Below are 19,238 nucleotides of genomic sequence, written 5' to 3' on the forward strand. Positions count from 1 at the left end.
TATGAGGTGAAGGCAGATGCCAGTGGAGAATTATTTTACTAAAGTGCAGAGAAACTATGACACAATGGAAAAGAAACTATGCTAAAGCAAAGTAATCAAAAAATACACTAAAATACTGGATCTAGGCAGGAATACATACACAACTAGAGCGTTACTTAGCATGACAAAAAACACAGGTACCCAACAGAAGCTAGGCAAAAACAGAGTGTGACAAAGGGGCTTAAGTCAGGCAGTTAATTACATGAGGAACTTATTACTAAATGCAAAACAGGAGAAATAACAAATAGAAAAAATAATTATATAACAAAAGAATAGGTCAAGACAATTGTACAGCATTGCCCTCTAGTGGTCTGGCGGGAAAACATCACCAGATATCCGTGTCATCTTGTAAACTCTTGTATCATTAGCACCTTTTTTTAACTTAAGCCCAAATTTTTTCAATTTATAGCATAAACAAATAAACTGGCATTCAAACAACTAACCCTGGCATTCATGTCACACAGGTAACAGGAGGGAGGAATACCTTAATACACTTAATATTGTTGTTGTTGTTAATAGATTACAGCCCTGTTTTAGGTAGGCTAACTAGCTGCATGTGGCGGTATTTCCATGTTTCTGGGCCACAAAAGGTGGAAAGACCTTCCAGAAATGCAATAAATAATATATCAATACATTATTAATATTCAATTTTAATTCATTTATTTAATTAATTATTAATATCAATTTTATTTTAAATTTGCATTTGTATAAATAATGTATTGATGCATCATCTGTTGCCATTTATTAGTATGTTTATTTTTTATTCACTTTATATCATTTGTGGGCAGCTAACAAGAAAAAAGTTATAAATATATAAAATATAAAATATGAATCTAAATAAGAAAAAAACACTAATAAATTGTAGCAAATGATGCATCAACACATTATTAAATCACGTTTGTATAAACAGGGCAAAAATATGAGGACATAATATGTTAATAATACATAAACTGAATGGAAAAAAATACATACTAATAAATTGCATTTAGCTAACATGAAACTCATTCACAATTTTTGCATTATTTTATCCATCTCCTGTATTATGTCAGGGTTTTTTTTTGAGAATGTATAGAAAGTAGTAAATATAATAAATAGCACCATGGTGTTATGGTACCTGCAGTGAACAATGACTGGACCGCTAGAGGGTAGAGCCTGTTTCCTTGCTTCTTCCACTTCTTGGACCAATTGTAAAAGAGGTGGGGCTTTATCTGGAGTTTTCTGATCTGGCCATGATGTGTACCAGTAGTGCCTGAGACTGCGCTCCTCACTTTCATACTAAATTCACACACACACACACACACACACACACACAAACAAAAAAAATGAAAAAAGGAGACAAACAGAACAATTTTGTTAAAAAAAAAAAGTGTAAAGTGTAATAAGCACTAAAAAAGTAATATAAATATTATATATAGTAAATATTTTGGTAGTAAAATAAAAAGAATGACTAAGAAATGATTAAATTGAAATTATATTCTTAATTTATAATAGTTTATTTATAAGCCAGTTAAATTAATAATAAATTACAATTTTTATATATAGAATTCTCTAATGTTTTTTAATGAAAATACATGCAACCAAATTCAAAGTTCAAATTCAAATTTTATTTGTCACATACAAAATCATACACAGTACAACATGTAGTGAAATGCTTTTTTACAACTGTCCTACATTTAAAGAAAGAATTTAAAGTGTGTGGACAAGAAAAGTATAGACAAGAAAAGCATAGACATTGAGCATACATAAACAATGCAGTGTTCTATATTTTATTTACTTATCTACATTTTTTCAAACAAAAGGATTTAAGTAGTAGAGCAGTATATTATTTTCAAAATCTTCACTGTTAGCTTTCCTGTCATGTCAAAACTGTCTGGCCATTCTGAGATGTCTCTTATCAAGTGAACTGCCAATCACTGGATGTTTTTTAAGTACCACTCTTTGTAAACACTAATGATGGGACTGCTGTGTATGAAAATCCAGAGGGTATGTAAACTGGATCCATTGCCATGGTCCAGCTGGCAGAGCATATCTGGGAGCAGACAAGCCCTCCCTTTCCCCTTCTCTCTCTCTTGGTCTTGCACTTCCCTTCAATCTTTTCACCCTCCCTCATATGTGCACCATGTAAATCAGCCAAGCTCTAACTCCAGTTAGGTTAGGAGGACAATGAGGTAAAGCAAATGTAGAGGAGGGGTGTGGCAAGTTTATTCAATTGCTGCAAACTGCAGAGAGAGGTGGTCCTTGTGGCTTTGGAAACAGTTCTTCCAGACAGGGAGAAGCTGGGACCAGAAGGTGAATCTTAAAATGGTGGCTCAATCCAGTTATGAAGGCCTTATGGAGACCACCTCTCCCTGTCCAAAATCACTGACGTTGTCAAGATGTCGCTTTCTGGAACACTGTATTTAACCAAGGGAAATTCTTATATCCCCATGACCCCAATATCTGCCAAATGACAATAATTCACAAGTGACCCTTCCTTTTGGATTGTTTGGTGTCTCTGCAACATTTCAGTGATTCATGGACAGAATCTTACCTCCACATGCTGTTTATGCCACTGCCTACCCAGATGACATTATTATCTACAGTAATGATTGAGCAGTACATACAGCATCTGAGGCCAGTCCTGAGATCACAGTGACATATGTGACTCATGGCGAACCCAAAGAAGTGCACAGTTGGACAGGTAGAAATACAGTATCTGGGCTTCCACTTGGGCCTTCAGCAGGTGCATCCCCAAATTGATAAGAAAGCAGTGATTGCAGCCTGCCCTGAGACCCAAGAACAAAAAGGAGGTAAGACAATTCCTGGGCAATGAAACTGACAATGAAACACCTGGTTTTAGACCACAATAATTTGCTGTAGGGCCTCCTTTTGCAATTAATACAGCATCGATTCTGTACAGTGGCTAGAGGGTTTCTAAGACATTCCTCTTGCAGAACAGTGGCCAGCTTCCTCTTGCGTCAACAGTTACTTCTGTTGGATGTGGTTCATCCATCATGGTTGTATAGCATTACTTTGGATATTGTGGCTCTTGATGAACCACAAAGACTGTACTGGTCACATATACACCAGCAAGACACGCACCAACGTGTCCTTTTTTGAACTCTGATATGTCTAACATTGTTATGAGGAATGCAATATTTTATTGCAAGTACTGTGCAAGTACTCTGCTAATTCAACAGTGACACTCTGCTTTTACTTATGGAATGTGACATCACTGAAGACTGACCACCACGGCTGCAGATCTATTGGCATGAAACTTCCATTCATTGTCCAACCCTTGTTTAGTAGGTTTTGCTCCTAACCATTTGAATGTCACCAGCCAGTTCACTGATCTCACTAAATAGGGAGAAAATAACCAGATCACACACCTATGTGTGTGTGTGAATGTGTGAGTATGTGCACTTAAATAATAGCACTGAAAAGCAAAAGTAAAATAAAAGTGCACATTGTTCCTCAAGCCTGCTGCTAATTCCGTCTCTTTACAAATCAGAACCATCACATTTGTGCCAAAACCCAGGTTAAAGCATAGATACGATGACACAGAGTCCTCACCACTATGCAGAATTGTTAAGACCCTCACTGGCACCCATCAGACCCAGCAGTTGTTGTGACCCAACAACTGCTTGTCAACATCATGCTGGAGTACCCAGATCCAAAGCGGGTGATTTTGCAATGGGTCAGTCACAGCCCAGAACAACATTGACAGCGCTTATGGTGGCACAATTCGTCCAAAGGCTTCCAGTGGATGGTGGATTGGGTCCAGTGCCACCATCTGTCACTGTACAAGGCAGTCCAGCTAGGACAGGAGCACTTGGCACAACTTTCTTTGCTCCCCAGAAACAGGAGCCAATTCCCCTAACGATGGTGTCCCCTGTGCTCCTCTTCCCTCTCCCTCCCCTGTGTCTGCCTCCTCTTCCCCACAGAATGTGATACTGGCACCACAGAGGTAGGAGTGTGGCTGGGGCTGGTCTGCCGGGCACTTCCAAGACCAGTACCATGTGATGGAGATGGGGCACTGGTCTAGATACACAACACACCAATTCAATTCTATTCTATTTCCATCAATGGCCAGTGGAAACAGCCAGGATACTACCAACATTTACAAATTATAAAAGATATATCTGGTGATACAAGATTCCAAGAGATGTCAGAGTCATCAGGAATTGTTATTCCACTTGGCTTATCATAATCTGATGGTTGGGCACTTGGGACATAAAAAGACACTAAACTGAGACACTAAACATCCAATTACTATATGAATGTAAGCCTCATTGCATCCTAGATGTTGTGAGAAAACAGTGGAAAAACCACGAGTTAACACCACATTTAATACATTCTAGATTCTTGATAGCAAAGCTCCACACACCAGTACAGTTATCACTGGAGAATTTGCTACAGACACAAGAATGTCAATCCCAGTTGTATATTAGGGGCACACAATATTTGAATTTGCACTGGGCGATAAAGTGCTTGTTTTGCTCCCCCACATCAAGCTCTAAATTACTTACCAAGTGTCAAGGGCATTACACAGTCAGTTGGGGATGTTGACTGTGAAGTCAGGTGAACAGATAGAGGCAATATGCGCCAAATTTACCACTTCTATCTCCTTAAACTGTGGAGAGAGGTGGTGTTGACAATGGTCATTCCAGAGAGGGAGGAGCTGGGACTGGAGGTAAATTTAAAATCATCAGTTTCGTCCACACCGGTTTCCTATGGAGACCACCTCTCACCTCAGGTTGCAATAGGAATTTTGTTCTTGCCTCTACCCTGTTGCACTAAGCTCATAGAACACCACAATGAAACACCCCAGGGGTCACGGTGAGCAGCCAACCATTTGCCTGAACACAGAAAACGGTTTATTTTTGGAAGCGCTCACAGTCATGCTCAATGCTCGATGGAGTTAATCAAGGAGTCGCACAGTGACTGGTCTAGCACAGTAATTTTGGTGCCTAAAGGTTGGTCTGGTTCTGTGTGGGTTTTCAAAAAGTCAACACAGTGTCGAAATTTGAAGTGTGACTTTTACTTGAGACTGAATCTAACAAAAGGATACTGGCAGATCCCTTTGACTCCAATATATCATGAAAAAAACTGCCTTTTCCACTTTGAACCTCTGTGCATGGCAGTGGCACATGCAGCATCTGAGGGCTGTTCTCAGATTGCTAAGGTGGACAGGAGTCACAGAAAACCCAGAAGTTTGCAATTGGGCTAGAGGAAGTATGGTATCTGGGCTTCCACTTGGGCCATGGGCAGGTATGTCCAAAGACCTAAGACCAAAAACTAAAAAGGAGATGAGACAGTTCCTGGGGCTGGCTGGCTCTTATCGCAGGTTTGTGCCTAATCAGACGTCACCAGCTCACAGATTGATCTCACTAAAAAGGAAGCACTGGAACTGGTCCAGTAAACAGATCTGTGCCAACAGGCTTTCACTAAGGTAAAAGATGCATTATTATTGGTAGTTGGTGGCACCCTGCAACTGCGCAACATGAGGACTATTTAATTGTTATAGTATCTGAAGCAAGTTGCAGCAAGAGATGTGGTCTCTCACAGACCTTTGTCTTTGTCTTCATGGTCTCCACCCTTCCAAGGGCAGTTACTTGGACCCCTATTAGACAAGCAGCTGCTCCATTCTGACATTTTCTTTGATATATTTCATACAACTGCAAATATCTGTAAAATTAAAATTTTACAGTAAGTCAGCCAATTTCAATAAATGTTCTCATTAATCTCTCATTTTACAAAGATTTAAGAATATGCAGGATGCAAAAGATACACAATTTGCAATTTACACAGAACTATGTATGGACATGGCTCAAGGCAAGTTTCTTTTGCATTACACAAAATCATATGTAAAATTAAGTTATTTTTTATTTTAAGGATGATAACTGCACATTTTTTTCATTAATAGGCTAATTGAATAGAAGCAGGTGGGAGACACAAGCTTTTTTATCACTTTGACAATAACTGAGCAGCACAGCAAGTTCGGAAACTTATAGTTTCTACAGTTAGAAACTTGTTTTGTCAGCCACATTAGACAGAAAGATGCATAAGGCATCTAGATCAGATAAGTAAGGTTATACTTTATAAATAAAAATAATCTTTTTAGGTTTTTTGTTAGTTTCAAGTAATCCATACTTTGACCATGTCTAATTTACTATTACCTTTCAGCCAAAAATCCTATATAAATGATTACATCAAAAACAATACAACTAAGTGCAAACAACAGCTATATATGCTCGATCAACCTACAGATATGTAGCTATACTTGTGCATGTATATTACTTAAAAAGCCAAGCTTAATCATTTAGGGGTTCAGTTGATGAAGTTGATAGATCTCAGCAGAGTACTGTAATTGAATACACTGTATAGGTAACAGGTCTTTGGATAAACATAACAAAACTGATTAAAGTAACTGTAAGCTGTAACAGCTTTTTGTAAACAACTCTCTGTAAAAAAAAGTTCTTTCACTCAATTGCAAACACACGCACCCATTCACACACTTACACACTATGGACAATTTAAAGTTAACAGTCAGGTCTTTGGACATGGGGGAGAAAACTAGAGTACCTGGGGAAGCTGTGAAGTGTGGAGATAACATGCAAACACAAATGGCAGAGGCAGAGGTTGAACCACCAACCCCAGAGGTGCAAGACAAATTTTCTAACCACTAAGCCACCATGCCCACTACAGGGGATATTAAGAATCAAATATATCATTTTCTCATTCTTATCTTTTTGCTAGTTATAAAAATGCATTGCATTACACATAGTGATTGGTAGTTAACTGGTAGTTAACTAACTAACTATATATATAATTTAAAAAAAAAAATTTATGTCTAATCCAGAAAGAGTCACCTTCACAGTGAAAATCCTCAGACTGTAGTCATCAGCCTGAATGAACTGCTGGATAGTGATCTCAATGCCCTCATAGGTCACACTGTCCTCTGGCCAGTACTCGGTGCATTTCTGTGAAACAAATAATTCTGTGATCACTTGCAGTTTCATCTATACAATTCTCATATTAAGTATTGGCAAGTACTTATTATTCCTATATTAATGGCAAGCATGTGGCCTCACAATGAATACTGAGAGAAGTCAAAATGTCTCTGTACATAGTCTCTAGATAAATATCATATACCTAGGTAAATATACATTTACCTAATTTACCAACACCAATACTTAATTTGTTTACAAAGAACGCAAATGCAATTTCATTAAATATTTACTAATGATCAATTTTACCAATTACATCATACATATTTCTAAATCTGTTTCTTGTGAAATATTATTTTTTGCAGCCATGTGATACTGCATTTTTAAAAACTTTATTAACATGTTTTTGGGCTATATACATCTGCTTATAATGCCTCTGTTTATGACCATCTTTGCTATTTTATGAAAGTGTGTTTATCTACTTATATATCTAGCTGACCTCATTTTTCTCCTCAATGTTGGTGATCATGACAATGATTGGGCAGCGTTCTTGCCAAACCATCCTCCAGAAATCTCCCACTGTGTTTACAGTTGGACCCTGAGTGGCAATGTATACCTTCTCTTGCCCACCATAGCCCTATGAAAAGGTAGAGACAATCTGCTGTCACAAAAATATACAATAATCATATATACATCTATTGGTAATATGTACAGGTGACATACAAAAGCCTGTGACTACTCAAGGTATTTTGTTGACATTGTACTGTGTTAAGTTACATGATGACATAATAATCATGATGACAATATCATGACTGAATAACACTTCCAAAAGTCTCCCAAGAATGAATTTTAATCTGGCCATTTCAAATTGTCTGGTGAACAAAAATCTAATTGCTTAATTAAAATTATGTCATCTTGTCAACTTCATTCAAATTCAATTTTAAAATTTGATGTATTTGCAGTTGCATTTACTATATGAGTGTGTAAACTATGAGACTTTTAATTTAACAGCAGAAAAAAACAAGGCAGATACCGCGAAACTGATAACAACAAAGTGGTTTTTTTGCACAGCATAACTTGGTTTTGTTCTGAGGACAGAAATAACAAAAATGATGACAGCGCAAAGGAGTAAAAAAGGAAAACTTCTGTGACAGTTGGCATCAAAAGTGTTTGCAAAGCATTTTCATTCATATGATTTAAGCATATCTCACAGAAAGGAAACAGCTTCTATTTGAACCAGCATTTAATTCCACAGCTTTCTAAACACAAGGCAGTGATGGGATTATAGATGATTTAAGAGTCTTAGTTAAGAAAGTTTTGTTGATATGATTACATCTCCTACATACTCACTAAGGTTGTTAGAATAATCATAGCTGCTCTGCATGCTCAGTTATTCTCCATAACACACGGGCAAGGGATTCTTAATATCATCCATCTTTATAGCAGTTTCTATGGTAACGGTGATCTTCATACCAGGGATCAGGAAGAATCCTAAATGTCTTCCTGCTCCCTATCCTGCACTACACAAAGTAAAAAAAAAAAGGCTTGTACGCTCTATATAGTGTTCAATTCTATGTGGCTTATACAAAAGATGTTTATGATTCATCCTGTGGTTTGTTTGTTTTTTAAACAGTTCTTTGGTTTATTTTTATAACAGTTCAACAGAAAGATGTAATACAAATTAAGTTTAAGAGTATAAGCCAGACTGCCACCTTTAAAAAGACTAAAATACTATTAAAAAGTATTAAATACAATTTTCATCTTTACTCCACAGACGTCTTTACCCATAGCTCCAACCCTACTTGAGAATTTTGGTCGGCTCTCTGGCTACAGGCTTAATCTGAATAAGAGTGAATTTTTTCCAATCAATAAGGTAGATATGCAATTACAGAACTCTAACATACCACTGAAGCTAGTTAAAAACAAATTTCCTTATCTTCGTGTCTGTATAACTCGCATACATAAACATTGTTTTAAACCTAATTTTGGTATGCTTCTGGAACTGATTAAGAAAGATCTTTCTAAATGGTCCCCATTTATCGGATGCATTAATTCAATTAAGATGGCAGTTCTCCCTAAATTTCTTTATCTTTTTCAAAGAAGCATACCTTCAGAGGTGTAGATGGTATGTCAGATGGTACTACTGTGTGTATATATATATATATATATATATATATATATATACACTACCAGTCAAAAGTTTGGACACACCTTTTAATTCAGTGTTTTTTGTTTAGGGATTTATTTTCTACATTCTTGAACAATACTGGAGATTTCAAAACTATGAAATAACACACATGGATTTAAGTAATCCATATGTAATGACAACAAAAAACAGTCAGTTGTTATTTTAAGACACGAAGGTCAGGTGTTCTGGAATAGTTAAGAACAGTATTGTCAAGTGCATTTGCAAAACCCATCAAGCACCATGATGAAACTGGCTCACATGAAGACCATCCCAGGAAAGCAAGACCAAAACTTACCTCTGCTGCAGAGGGGAAGTTCATTTAGAGTTAACAGCCTCAGAAATCACCAATTAACAGCACCTCAGATTAGAGCCGCTTTACAGAGCATCAGTAGCAGACATATCTCAATATCAACTGTTCAAACGAGATTATTGTGTATTTCGGCCGCCTTCAGCATTGTTTTACAATGTAGAAAGAAATAAACATCAGGAAAGACCATGGAATTAGAAGATGTGTCCAAACATTTGACTGGTAGTATATATATATACACTATATTGCCAAAAGTATTCGCTCACCTGCCTTGACTCGCACATGAACTTAAGTGACATCCCATTCCTAATCCATATGGTTCAATATGACGTCGGTCCACCCTTTGCAGCTATAACAGCTTCAACTCTTCTGGGAAGGCTGTCCACAAGGTTTAGGAGTGTGTTTATGGGAATTTTTGACCATTCTTCCAGAAGCGCATTTGTGAGGTCACACACTGATGTTGGACGAGAAGGCCTGGTTCTCAGTCTCCGCTCTAATTCATCCCAAAGGTGTTCTATCGGGTTGAGGTCAGGACTCTGTGCAGGCCAGTCAAGTTCATCCACACCAGACTCTGTCATCCATGTCTTTATGGACCTTGCTTTGTGCACTGGTGCACAGTCATGTTGGAAGAGGAAGGGGCCAGCTCCAAACTGTTCCCACAAAGTTGGGAGCATGGAATTGTCCAAAATGTCTTGGTATGCTGAAGCATTCAGAGTTCCTTTCACTGGAACTAAGGGGCCAAGCCCAGCTCCTGAAAAACAACCCCACACCATAATCCCCCCTCCACCAAACTTTACACTTGGCACAATGCAGTCAGACAAGTACCGTTCTCCTGGCAACCGCCAAACCCAGACTCGTCCATCAGATTGCCAGATAGAGAAGCGCGATTTGTCACTCCAGAGAACGCGTCTCCACTGCTGTAGAGTCCAGTGGCGGCGTGCTTTACACCACTGCATCCGACGCTTTGCATTGCACTTGGTGATGTATGGCTTGGATGCAGCTGCTCGGCCATGGAAACCCATTCCATGAAGCTCTCTGCACACTGTTCTTGAGCTAATCTGAAGGCCACATGAAGTTTGGAGGTCTGTAGCAATTAACTCTGCAGAAAGTTGGCGACCTCTTCGCACTATGCGCCTCAGCATCCGCTGACCCCGCATCGTCAGTTTACGTGGCCTACCACTTCGTGGCTGAGTTGCTGTCGTTCCGAAACACTTCCACGTTCTTATAATACAGCTGACAGTTGACTGTGGAATATTTAGGAGCAAGGAAATTTCACGACTGGATTTGTTGCACAGGTGGCATCCTATCACAGTTCCACACTGGAATTCACTGAGCTCCTGAGAGCGACCCATTCTTTCACAAATGTTTGTAAAAACAGTCTGCATGCCTAGGTGCTTGATTTTATACACCTGTGGCCATGGAAGTGATTGGAACACCTGATTCTGATTATTTGGATGGGTGAGCGAATACTTTTGGCAATATAGTGTATATATATATATATATATATATATATATATATATACAGGGGTTGGACAATGAAACTGAAATGCCTGGTTTTAGACCACAATAATTCATTAGTATGGTGTAGGGCCTCCTTTTGCGGCCAATACAGCATCAATTCGCCTTGGGAATGACAGATACAAGTCCTGCACAGTGGCCAGAGGGATTTTGAGCCATTCTTCTTGCAGAATAGTGGCCAGGTCACTACATGATGCTGGTGGAGGAAAACGTTTCCTGACTCGCTCCTCCAAAACACCCCAAAGTGGCTCAATAATATTTAGATCTGGTGACTGTGCAGGCCATGGGAGATGTTCAACTTCACTTTCATGTTCATCAAACCACTCTGTCACCAGTCTTGCTGTGTGTATTGGTGCATTATCATCCTGATACACGACACCGCCTTCAGGATACAATGTTTGAACCAATGGGTGCACATGGTCCTCCAGAATGGTTCGGTAGTCCTTGGCAGTGACGCGCCCATCTAGCACAAGTATTGGGCCTAGGGAATGCGATGATATTGAAGCCCAAACCATCACTGATCCACCCCCATGCTTCACTCTGGGCATGCAACAGTCTGGGTGGTACGCTTCTTTGGGGCTTCTCCACACCGTAACTCTCCCGGATGTGGGAAAGACAGTGAAGGTGGACCCATCAGAAAACAATACATGTTTCACATTGTCCACAGCCCAAGATTTTTGCTGCTGGCACCATTGAAACCGACGTTTGGCATTGGCACGAGTGACCAAAGGTTTGGCTATAGCAGCCCGGCCATGTACATTGACCCTGTGGAGCTCCCGACGGACAGTTTTGGTGGAAACAGGAGAGTTGAGGTGCACATTTAATTCTGCAGTGAGTTGGGCAGCTGTGGTTTTATGTTTTTTGGATACAATCCGGGTTAGCACCCGGACATCCCTTTCAGACAGCTTCCTCTTGCGTCCACAGTTACTCCTGTTGGATGTGGTTCGTCCTTCTTGGTGGTATGCTGACATTACCCTGGATACCGTGGCTCTTGATACATCACAAAGACTTGCTGTCTTAGTCACAGATGCGCCAGTGAGATGTGCACCAACAATTTGTCCTCTTTTGAACTCTGATATGTCACCCATAATGTTGTGTGCATTGCAATATTTTAAGCAAAACTGTGCTATTACTCTACTAATTAAACCTTCACTCTCTGCTCTTACTGGTGGAATGTGCAATCAATGAAGATTGGCCACCAGGCTGGTCAAATTTAGCCATGTAACCTCCAACACTAAATTGGCCAGTGTTTCAGTTTCATTGTCCAACCCCTGTATATATATATATATATATATATATATATATATATATATATATATATATATATATATATATATATATATATATTAGCTAAGGGCTCAATTTCCATTATTTACAATACAACAGACAACATTAAGAGGGCTTGGGAGGAAGACTTTGGGGGACCACTTTCGGATGACACTTGGAACTGTATTCTTCTATTCTAATTCTTATCGGAATTAATGGACACTCAAGCATTTTGTTGGTAAGGGCTGGGGGTTTGATAAATGCTCTCTATATGTATATTAAAAAATTAAATAAAATATTAAAACCAAAAAGACTAGATTAAACAGATTTTATGGTTTTATAAGCATTTACCTGCCTCTGAGATTTTAATTGTGATTTGGTTTAGTTTAATTATAATGACATGAGTTGAAAAACGATTCATGACAATGATTTGGTAGGGTTAAATGTTAATATGTAGGGGTGACACCTACAGAAGCCTGTGACAATTACCCAAGGTGTCAAAAAAAAACGAAAAGAAAAAATGATATTCAATAAAGGTATTGCAGTGAAATTATGCCAATATATGCAATGATATGCAATACATTACAGCATTTTTTGATACCCAAATTAAACAAAAATGTGTGATGGCCAGGGAAAACACATCACATGTTGCTGTAAGTGAATTATGGTAAATTACTAAAAAGGACAATTATTTAAAAATGTATTTATTTGTTTTTTGTTTATTGATTTATTGGCAAAACTGCCATATTCTACCATATAAAATATTGCAATATTATATTAATAACAAGTATAGGCACATTCAATTACACATTCGGTGTCACCTAATATTTAGGTAAGCAAATGTAAAAGAACAGACAATAAGTTAAAATAAATAACACATAATAGTTGGTATGCTTATTTGCAATAACTGAATCCAAACTGTGTTCCAATAAACTTGGAGGAACTATAGTAAATAAAAGCTGAAGAAAAGTCTATTATTATTTTGAAATTGCATCATATTGAAATAAAGTAGATACCCTAATTGTCTTACCACAGGAAGTAGGGTAACATTAAACTGGCTGAGACGTAAAAAATTTAGTTTGATTGTCATTAACTTAGGTGTATGTTGTGTGGGCTAAAGAAGGCTAAAACAGTCCCAGGAGCATAGCTTTGCTGTTTTCCTATCAAACACCAAAAAACTGATGGAAAAATCTGTGAACTGATGGAAGAATCGAAGAACCGATAGAAGAAGTTGATCTCATGATGCTGTAATTCATACAAATGGGATAACTCAGCTTGGATGAAAATCGGATGACTGGACATAATTTGTAGGCGAAGTAAAAAAAATAGCTTTAGTTTAAACCATAATAGACAATATATAAATCTGTAAAATGAAGAACACTTGGCACCCTCAAGAAATCACCAGAAGAAATTGTGACTTAATGATGAGTAGCTCAAAAGGTCAGAACAGTTAATTTGTTAACTAGACTGCCCCTAGTGGTAAATTTAGACAAAACCTCTTTGACTCTCTGTTAAAAAATCCAAAATGACAGAAAATCCAATTTGGTATAAATTACCAATTTATGATCTTCATGACCCAAAGAATTCCATAATGGTGTGTTGCAAGGTTATTATTGCAAAGATACGTCCAATTTTGCCCTGTTGGTGCAGAGGCAGTGTTTTAGAGGTATGTAGTACTTCTATTTTTAAAAAATGCATTAGAACTGACCATGAATGGGAAGCCAGTTGGCACACTTTCACACACAATCACACACTCATTCATACCTATGATTTTATACCAGTCGACCTACTGGCATAATTTTTTACAGTGGGAGAAAACCAAACTGAACATATAGTATTAACTTAAAAATATAGCACCACAATATTGCGTGTTGTTTTTAAATATTTTTGTATATTTATTGTTAGATATTTATTCTTAGACAAGAAGCAGATCACATTTAGAAACCACTAATTAAGAAATCCATATAATATAAAAGGTTAAGTATTTAACAATTGTACATGTAGGAAAACAACAAGCTAAACTATAAATAACCAAACAACACTTACCTTCAAGTAGTTAGCATTGATGTATGTGCTGAGAAAGTCATCCTCCTTTGTTTCTTGAAGGCAAACCCTACTGTGTGTGTCTGAAAAATTGATACGAGAGGTTACAAATAGAGGGTTACCTTAGCATTTAATAATATATGTATTTTTTATAGTATATTATTTTTTACATATTATGTTCATTTTATGTTTTATTTCATGTTTTCATTAAATCAAAAAAGACAATGTAATTACCCATGTTACGAGAATGTATAACAGATACCCCTTTATTCATACCAGTAGACTCCTTCTGCATCCACCTACACTATATGGCCTGTTCTCTTGCCTCACTGCCTCTCATCTCCAAGACAGCTAGAGCCTAACTGATTAGCCTATGTTTCATTCATCCCATACACAAAACTGAGAGCTGCCTGTGGGGCAGTGGTGGCTCAAGTGGTTAAGGCTCTGGGTCGTTGACCGGAAGATCAGGGGTTCAAGCCCCAGCACTGCCAAGTTTCCACTGTTGGGCCCTTAACCCTCTCTGCTCCAGGGGCGCCGTATCATGGCTGACCCTGTGCTCTGACCCCAACCTCCAAGGATGGGATATGCGAAGAAAGAATTTCACTGTGCTGTAATGTATATGTGACAAATAAAGGCTGTTTCAGATTAGGGTGCATGCTGTCTGTAGAATATATCAATGGGCAAGCAGAGTTAAACTCCCCTGTCTTTTAAACACTGATTGGATATTTACTCGCAGGGAGGCGTGGCTATCTGACATACAGTACAGGCGGTTCAGAGAGTAATAAAATGCGTGGTTATTATTGTTTTATGGAAAAACCGAAAAACCACGGTTCACATACGCGTATTGAACCGGGGGGGTCATACCGAATGGTTCAATATTATATTGAGTATTGTGGCATCCCTAGTGACCACCATTATGATATTAATTCTTTTAGATTAACCCCTAATGAATACAGAATGGAAACAACCATTATAACATCATAATTAGTGTAACTGGATGAGTAGACAAATTTTTCTTGACTAAATATACAGCGTCTATATCATCCATAACATTATGAGACTGACTGACTTATTTTCTCATCATGGCACCTGTTAGTGGGCGGGATAAATTAGGCAGCAAGTGAACATTTTGTTCTCAAATTTGACAAGGGCCAAATTGTGATGGCTAGATGACTAGATCAGAACATCTCCAAAACTGCAGCTCTTGTGGGGTGTTCCCTATGTGCAGTGGTCAGAATCTATCAAAAATGGTCCACGGAAGGAACATTGGTGAACTGGCGACAGGGTCATGGGCGGCCAAGGCTCACTGATGCATGTGGGGAGTAAAGGCTGGCCTGTGTGATCCGATCCAACAGGCGAGCTACTATTGCTCAAATTGCTGCAAAAGATAATGATGGTTCTGATAATAAGGTGTCAGAATACACAGTGCATCACAGTTTGTTGTGTATGGGGCTGCATAACTGCAGACTAGTCAGGGTGCCCATGCTGACCCCTGTGTACTGCCAAAGTGCCAACAATGGGCATGTAAGCATTATAACTGGACCACGATGCAATGGAAGAAGGTGGCCTGGTCTGATGAATCATGTTTTCTTTTAGATCACGTGGATGGCCGCATGCGTGTGCGTCTCTTAACTGGGGAACACATAGCACCAGGATGCACTATGGGAAGAAGGCAATCCAGCAGAGGCAGTGTCATGCTTTGGGCAATGTTCTGCTGGGAAACCTTGGGTCCTGCCATCCATGTGGATGTTATTTTGACACCTGCCAACTAGCAACTACCAACTAGGATGTTACTTTGACACCTACCACCTAGCATTGTGGCAGACCATGTACACCCTTTCATGGAAATGGTATTCCCTGGCTGTGGAAATGGGTTGGAATGATTTGGTGAGCACAACGAGTTTGAGGTGTTGACCTGGCCTCCAAATTCCCCAGATCTCAAACCATTGAAGCATCTGTGGGATGTACTGGAAAACAAGTCTAATCCATGGAGGCCCCACCTCGTAACTTACAGGACTTAAAGGATCTGCTGCTAACATCTTGGTGCCAAATACCACAGCACACCTTCAGGGATCTAGTGTACTCCATGCCTTGATGGGTCAGGGCTGTTTTGGCAACACAATATTAGGCAGGTGGTCATAATGTTATGCCCGATCAGAGTTGTATGCTAGTATAAAGAAATTCAAATGTATTGAACTGACATCTAGGTTTTTTTATGATGCCTAGATTATTATTATAAATACAGGCAACAGCTCTTCCTGTACTTCCACTTCCTTAACTGTCTGATTGTAGAGAACTTGATCATTCCACTACACTAGAAAATATTGCTCCACAAGAAAAATTATATAGAAACAACTAACATTCCTATCACACACGGACCATAAAACAGACCAATCAAGAATTAAAGTAAATTGGCATAGTATTTCAACACGGAATGAGCTATAGAAAATCTCATTGGTGACAGAGCAACATAGCTCTTCACACTGATGATTAAAATAATCTCAGTTTCTTATATAATACTGTAGCAAAATTAACTAGGAATAAGACCACTACAGAAGAATGTACACCAATATGACATGTACATCAATATGAAGTGACAAAACAGAACGAACATCAGGAAAACTATATTATCTATAACAAATTGCAATGTTTTACTCCCCAAACCATACATTACATACATACACTCATTGTCTCATCAAGATCATCAGCTTCTGTACTAGATCACTTATCTACATGTTTTTTAAACTATCAGTTATCTAACCCTAGGAAAAAAGCCCAGACCTTGACCCCTGTCAGCTCTCAACTGTAGGCCAGAATCTCAACTGTAGTCCTTTATCTCCAAGATCTTAGAAAAGGATGTAGCACAGCAATTATGCTCATACCCTCATAGAAGTAACACTCATGAAACTAACCAGTCAGGATTTAGGCCTCATCATAGCACAGAGACAGTGCTGGTTAAAGTGGTACATGATTTACTTCTGGCCTGTGATTAGGGTTCACAGGCCAGATTTGCTTACTATTTGCTTGTGCTGATTGTCCTTAGTGCAGCTTTTGAAATCAATCACTATACTATTCTCCTCGATAGATTGTTAATACAACAGCTCTCTCTTGGCTCAGATCTTATTTGACTGATCATTATCAGGTTGTTTATCTAAATCTTCTCTTTGCATACTAAGGTAAAGTTTGGTTTGGTGTTTGTTCTGTAGGCCAACAGTTTTAACTATATAGGTTACCGCTGAATAAACTTTGGAAAAATGGTTTTAGCATTGGCTGGTATGCTGATGACACACAGTTGTATATTTCAGCAAAACCAGATGAAAGAAAAGAGCTTAATAAATTTGAAGAATGTGTCAAGGCCATTAGACAACAGATGACAAGAAAAATACTTGTACTAGGACCACATGCAGATGCAGTAAGCTTTCTGATTACATACTCTGGATGATGTTTCTGCTTAATCATGTGCAACTGTATAAGACTCTTGAGTGATTGCTGTCTCCAGTCCTTTATTTGAATCTCATTTAGGTATTACTTGGATAGTCTTCATTCATCGAAAAATATTGCTAAGATTTTATCTGATGCAGAACTAATTCATGCTTTTGTTAACTCTAGGTTGAATTACTGTAATGAATTGCTTTCTGGATGGTCCAGTAGGTGCATAAACAAGCTCCATTTAGTCTAGAATGTAGCAGCCAGATTCCTTTCCAAGAGATATGACCACATCACCCTTATATTATCCACACTGCACTGGCTCCCAATTTAAATTGGTTACTATTTATAAAATACTACTATTGACCTATAAACACTAAATGTTCTTGCGCTTCAGTACCTGAACTCTTGGTCTTTTACAGTATGAGCCAGAATGCAGGCTCTTTCTTGGTATCTCGGTATCTATCTATCTATCTATCTATCTATCTATCTATCTATCTATCTATCTATCTATCTATCTATGTGTGTGTGTGTGTGTGTTTTCTCTGGAAAGCTGCTCTCAGACTATACTATTGTTGAAATTGGTATACAAATAACCTTTGGTATATAACAGACTAGACTTCTGGATATAATAAACTGGTCAACCTTAAATGTTTAGCTGTTGATAGTTATTTGAATCAGCTTATAAACTCATAATTATTAAAAATCAAATACACAGTGCCACACAGTGACAAATAACTTTATATGGTTTGCACACAGTATAATAAAGGTGTGTGTGTGAGAAAGAAAGTGAAAATGTATGACCATGATGAATGAAAAACAACATAATATTTTGCTGTTTAAGCATTTAAACATCTATTTAACAATAAAATGAAAAGAAAAAATGAATGTACTTTTTTTGTAAGTTGACCACTTGTTTGGTCCAAAGTGATATCCATCATTATAAATGATTTAAAGTATACATATTTTAATTTTAATATAACTACTCACTTGGCAGTATGGTTTTGTAGCGGTTTTTCCTCACTACACCTGGAATGTTATATTCCTTTGGGTCCACAAAGTTCATAGGTGCCTCCTGTTTTAGACAAAATCAAAAGAAGGGTACAAATTCATTTACAATAAATATTTTGCTGATGAAAGTAAAACCATCGATGCATTTTGGCCAGGCCAACTCTCAAGCATGGTGGTGGAGGGGTGATAATTTGGCCTTATTTTGTAGCCACAAGACCTGGGAAACATGCAGTCATTGCAACAATGGTAAACTCAACTTTATACAAGAATATTTTTAAGACAAATGCAAGCCCATCTCTTCAGCAGCTTAATATGGGCTGAAATTAGGTCATGCAACAGGACCATAATCCCAAGCACACAAAACCAGCAAATCAATATTTGAATGGCTAAATAAGAAAAAATCAAGGTGAATGGCTAAGCTAAAGTCTAGACCTCAAGCCCATTGAGATTTTGTGGTGGGCTCTTAAGAGAGCTGTGTAAAAGCAAATTCCCTCAAAAATCAATGACGTAT

At 38.1% G+C, this 19,238-nt stretch overlaps 1 protein-coding gene across 8 annotated transcripts in view; it reads right to left on the minus strand.

Annotated features, from left to right (window-relative positions):
• ptpn5 (protein tyrosine phosphatase non-receptor type 5) overlaps window positions 1-19,238 on the minus strand; it is a 68,120-nt gene that overhangs the window by 12,178 nt on the left and 36,704 nt on the right. For all 8 annotated transcript variants that reach the window (XR_009203844.1, XM_058382296.1, XM_058382295.1 and 5 more), the window contains 5 exons: window positions 18,707-18,791; window positions 14,294-14,373; window positions 7,468-7,605; window positions 6,891-7,001; window positions 1,154-1,314 (listed from right to left, as the gene is read on the minus strand). Coding sequence is in view for 7 of the 8 variants with exons in the window: in XM_058382296.1 (XP_058238279.1) it covers window positions 1,154-1,314; window positions 6,891-7,001; window positions 7,468-7,605; window positions 14,294-14,373; window positions 18,707-18,791 (575 nt within the window). In the remaining variant the exon portion in view is untranslated. The remainder of the gene's footprint in view (window positions 1-1,153; window positions 1,315-6,890; window positions 7,002-7,467; window positions 7,606-14,293; window positions 14,374-18,706; window positions 18,792-19,238) is intronic.

This window comes from Hemibagrus wyckioides, linkage group LG27 (assembly GCF_019097595.1).
Source record: "Hemibagrus wyckioides isolate EC202008001 linkage group LG27, SWU_Hwy_1.0, whole genome shotgun sequence".
In the NCBI taxonomy this organism is placed as follows: Eukaryota; Metazoa; Chordata; class Actinopteri; order Siluriformes; family Bagridae; genus Hemibagrus; species Hemibagrus wyckioides.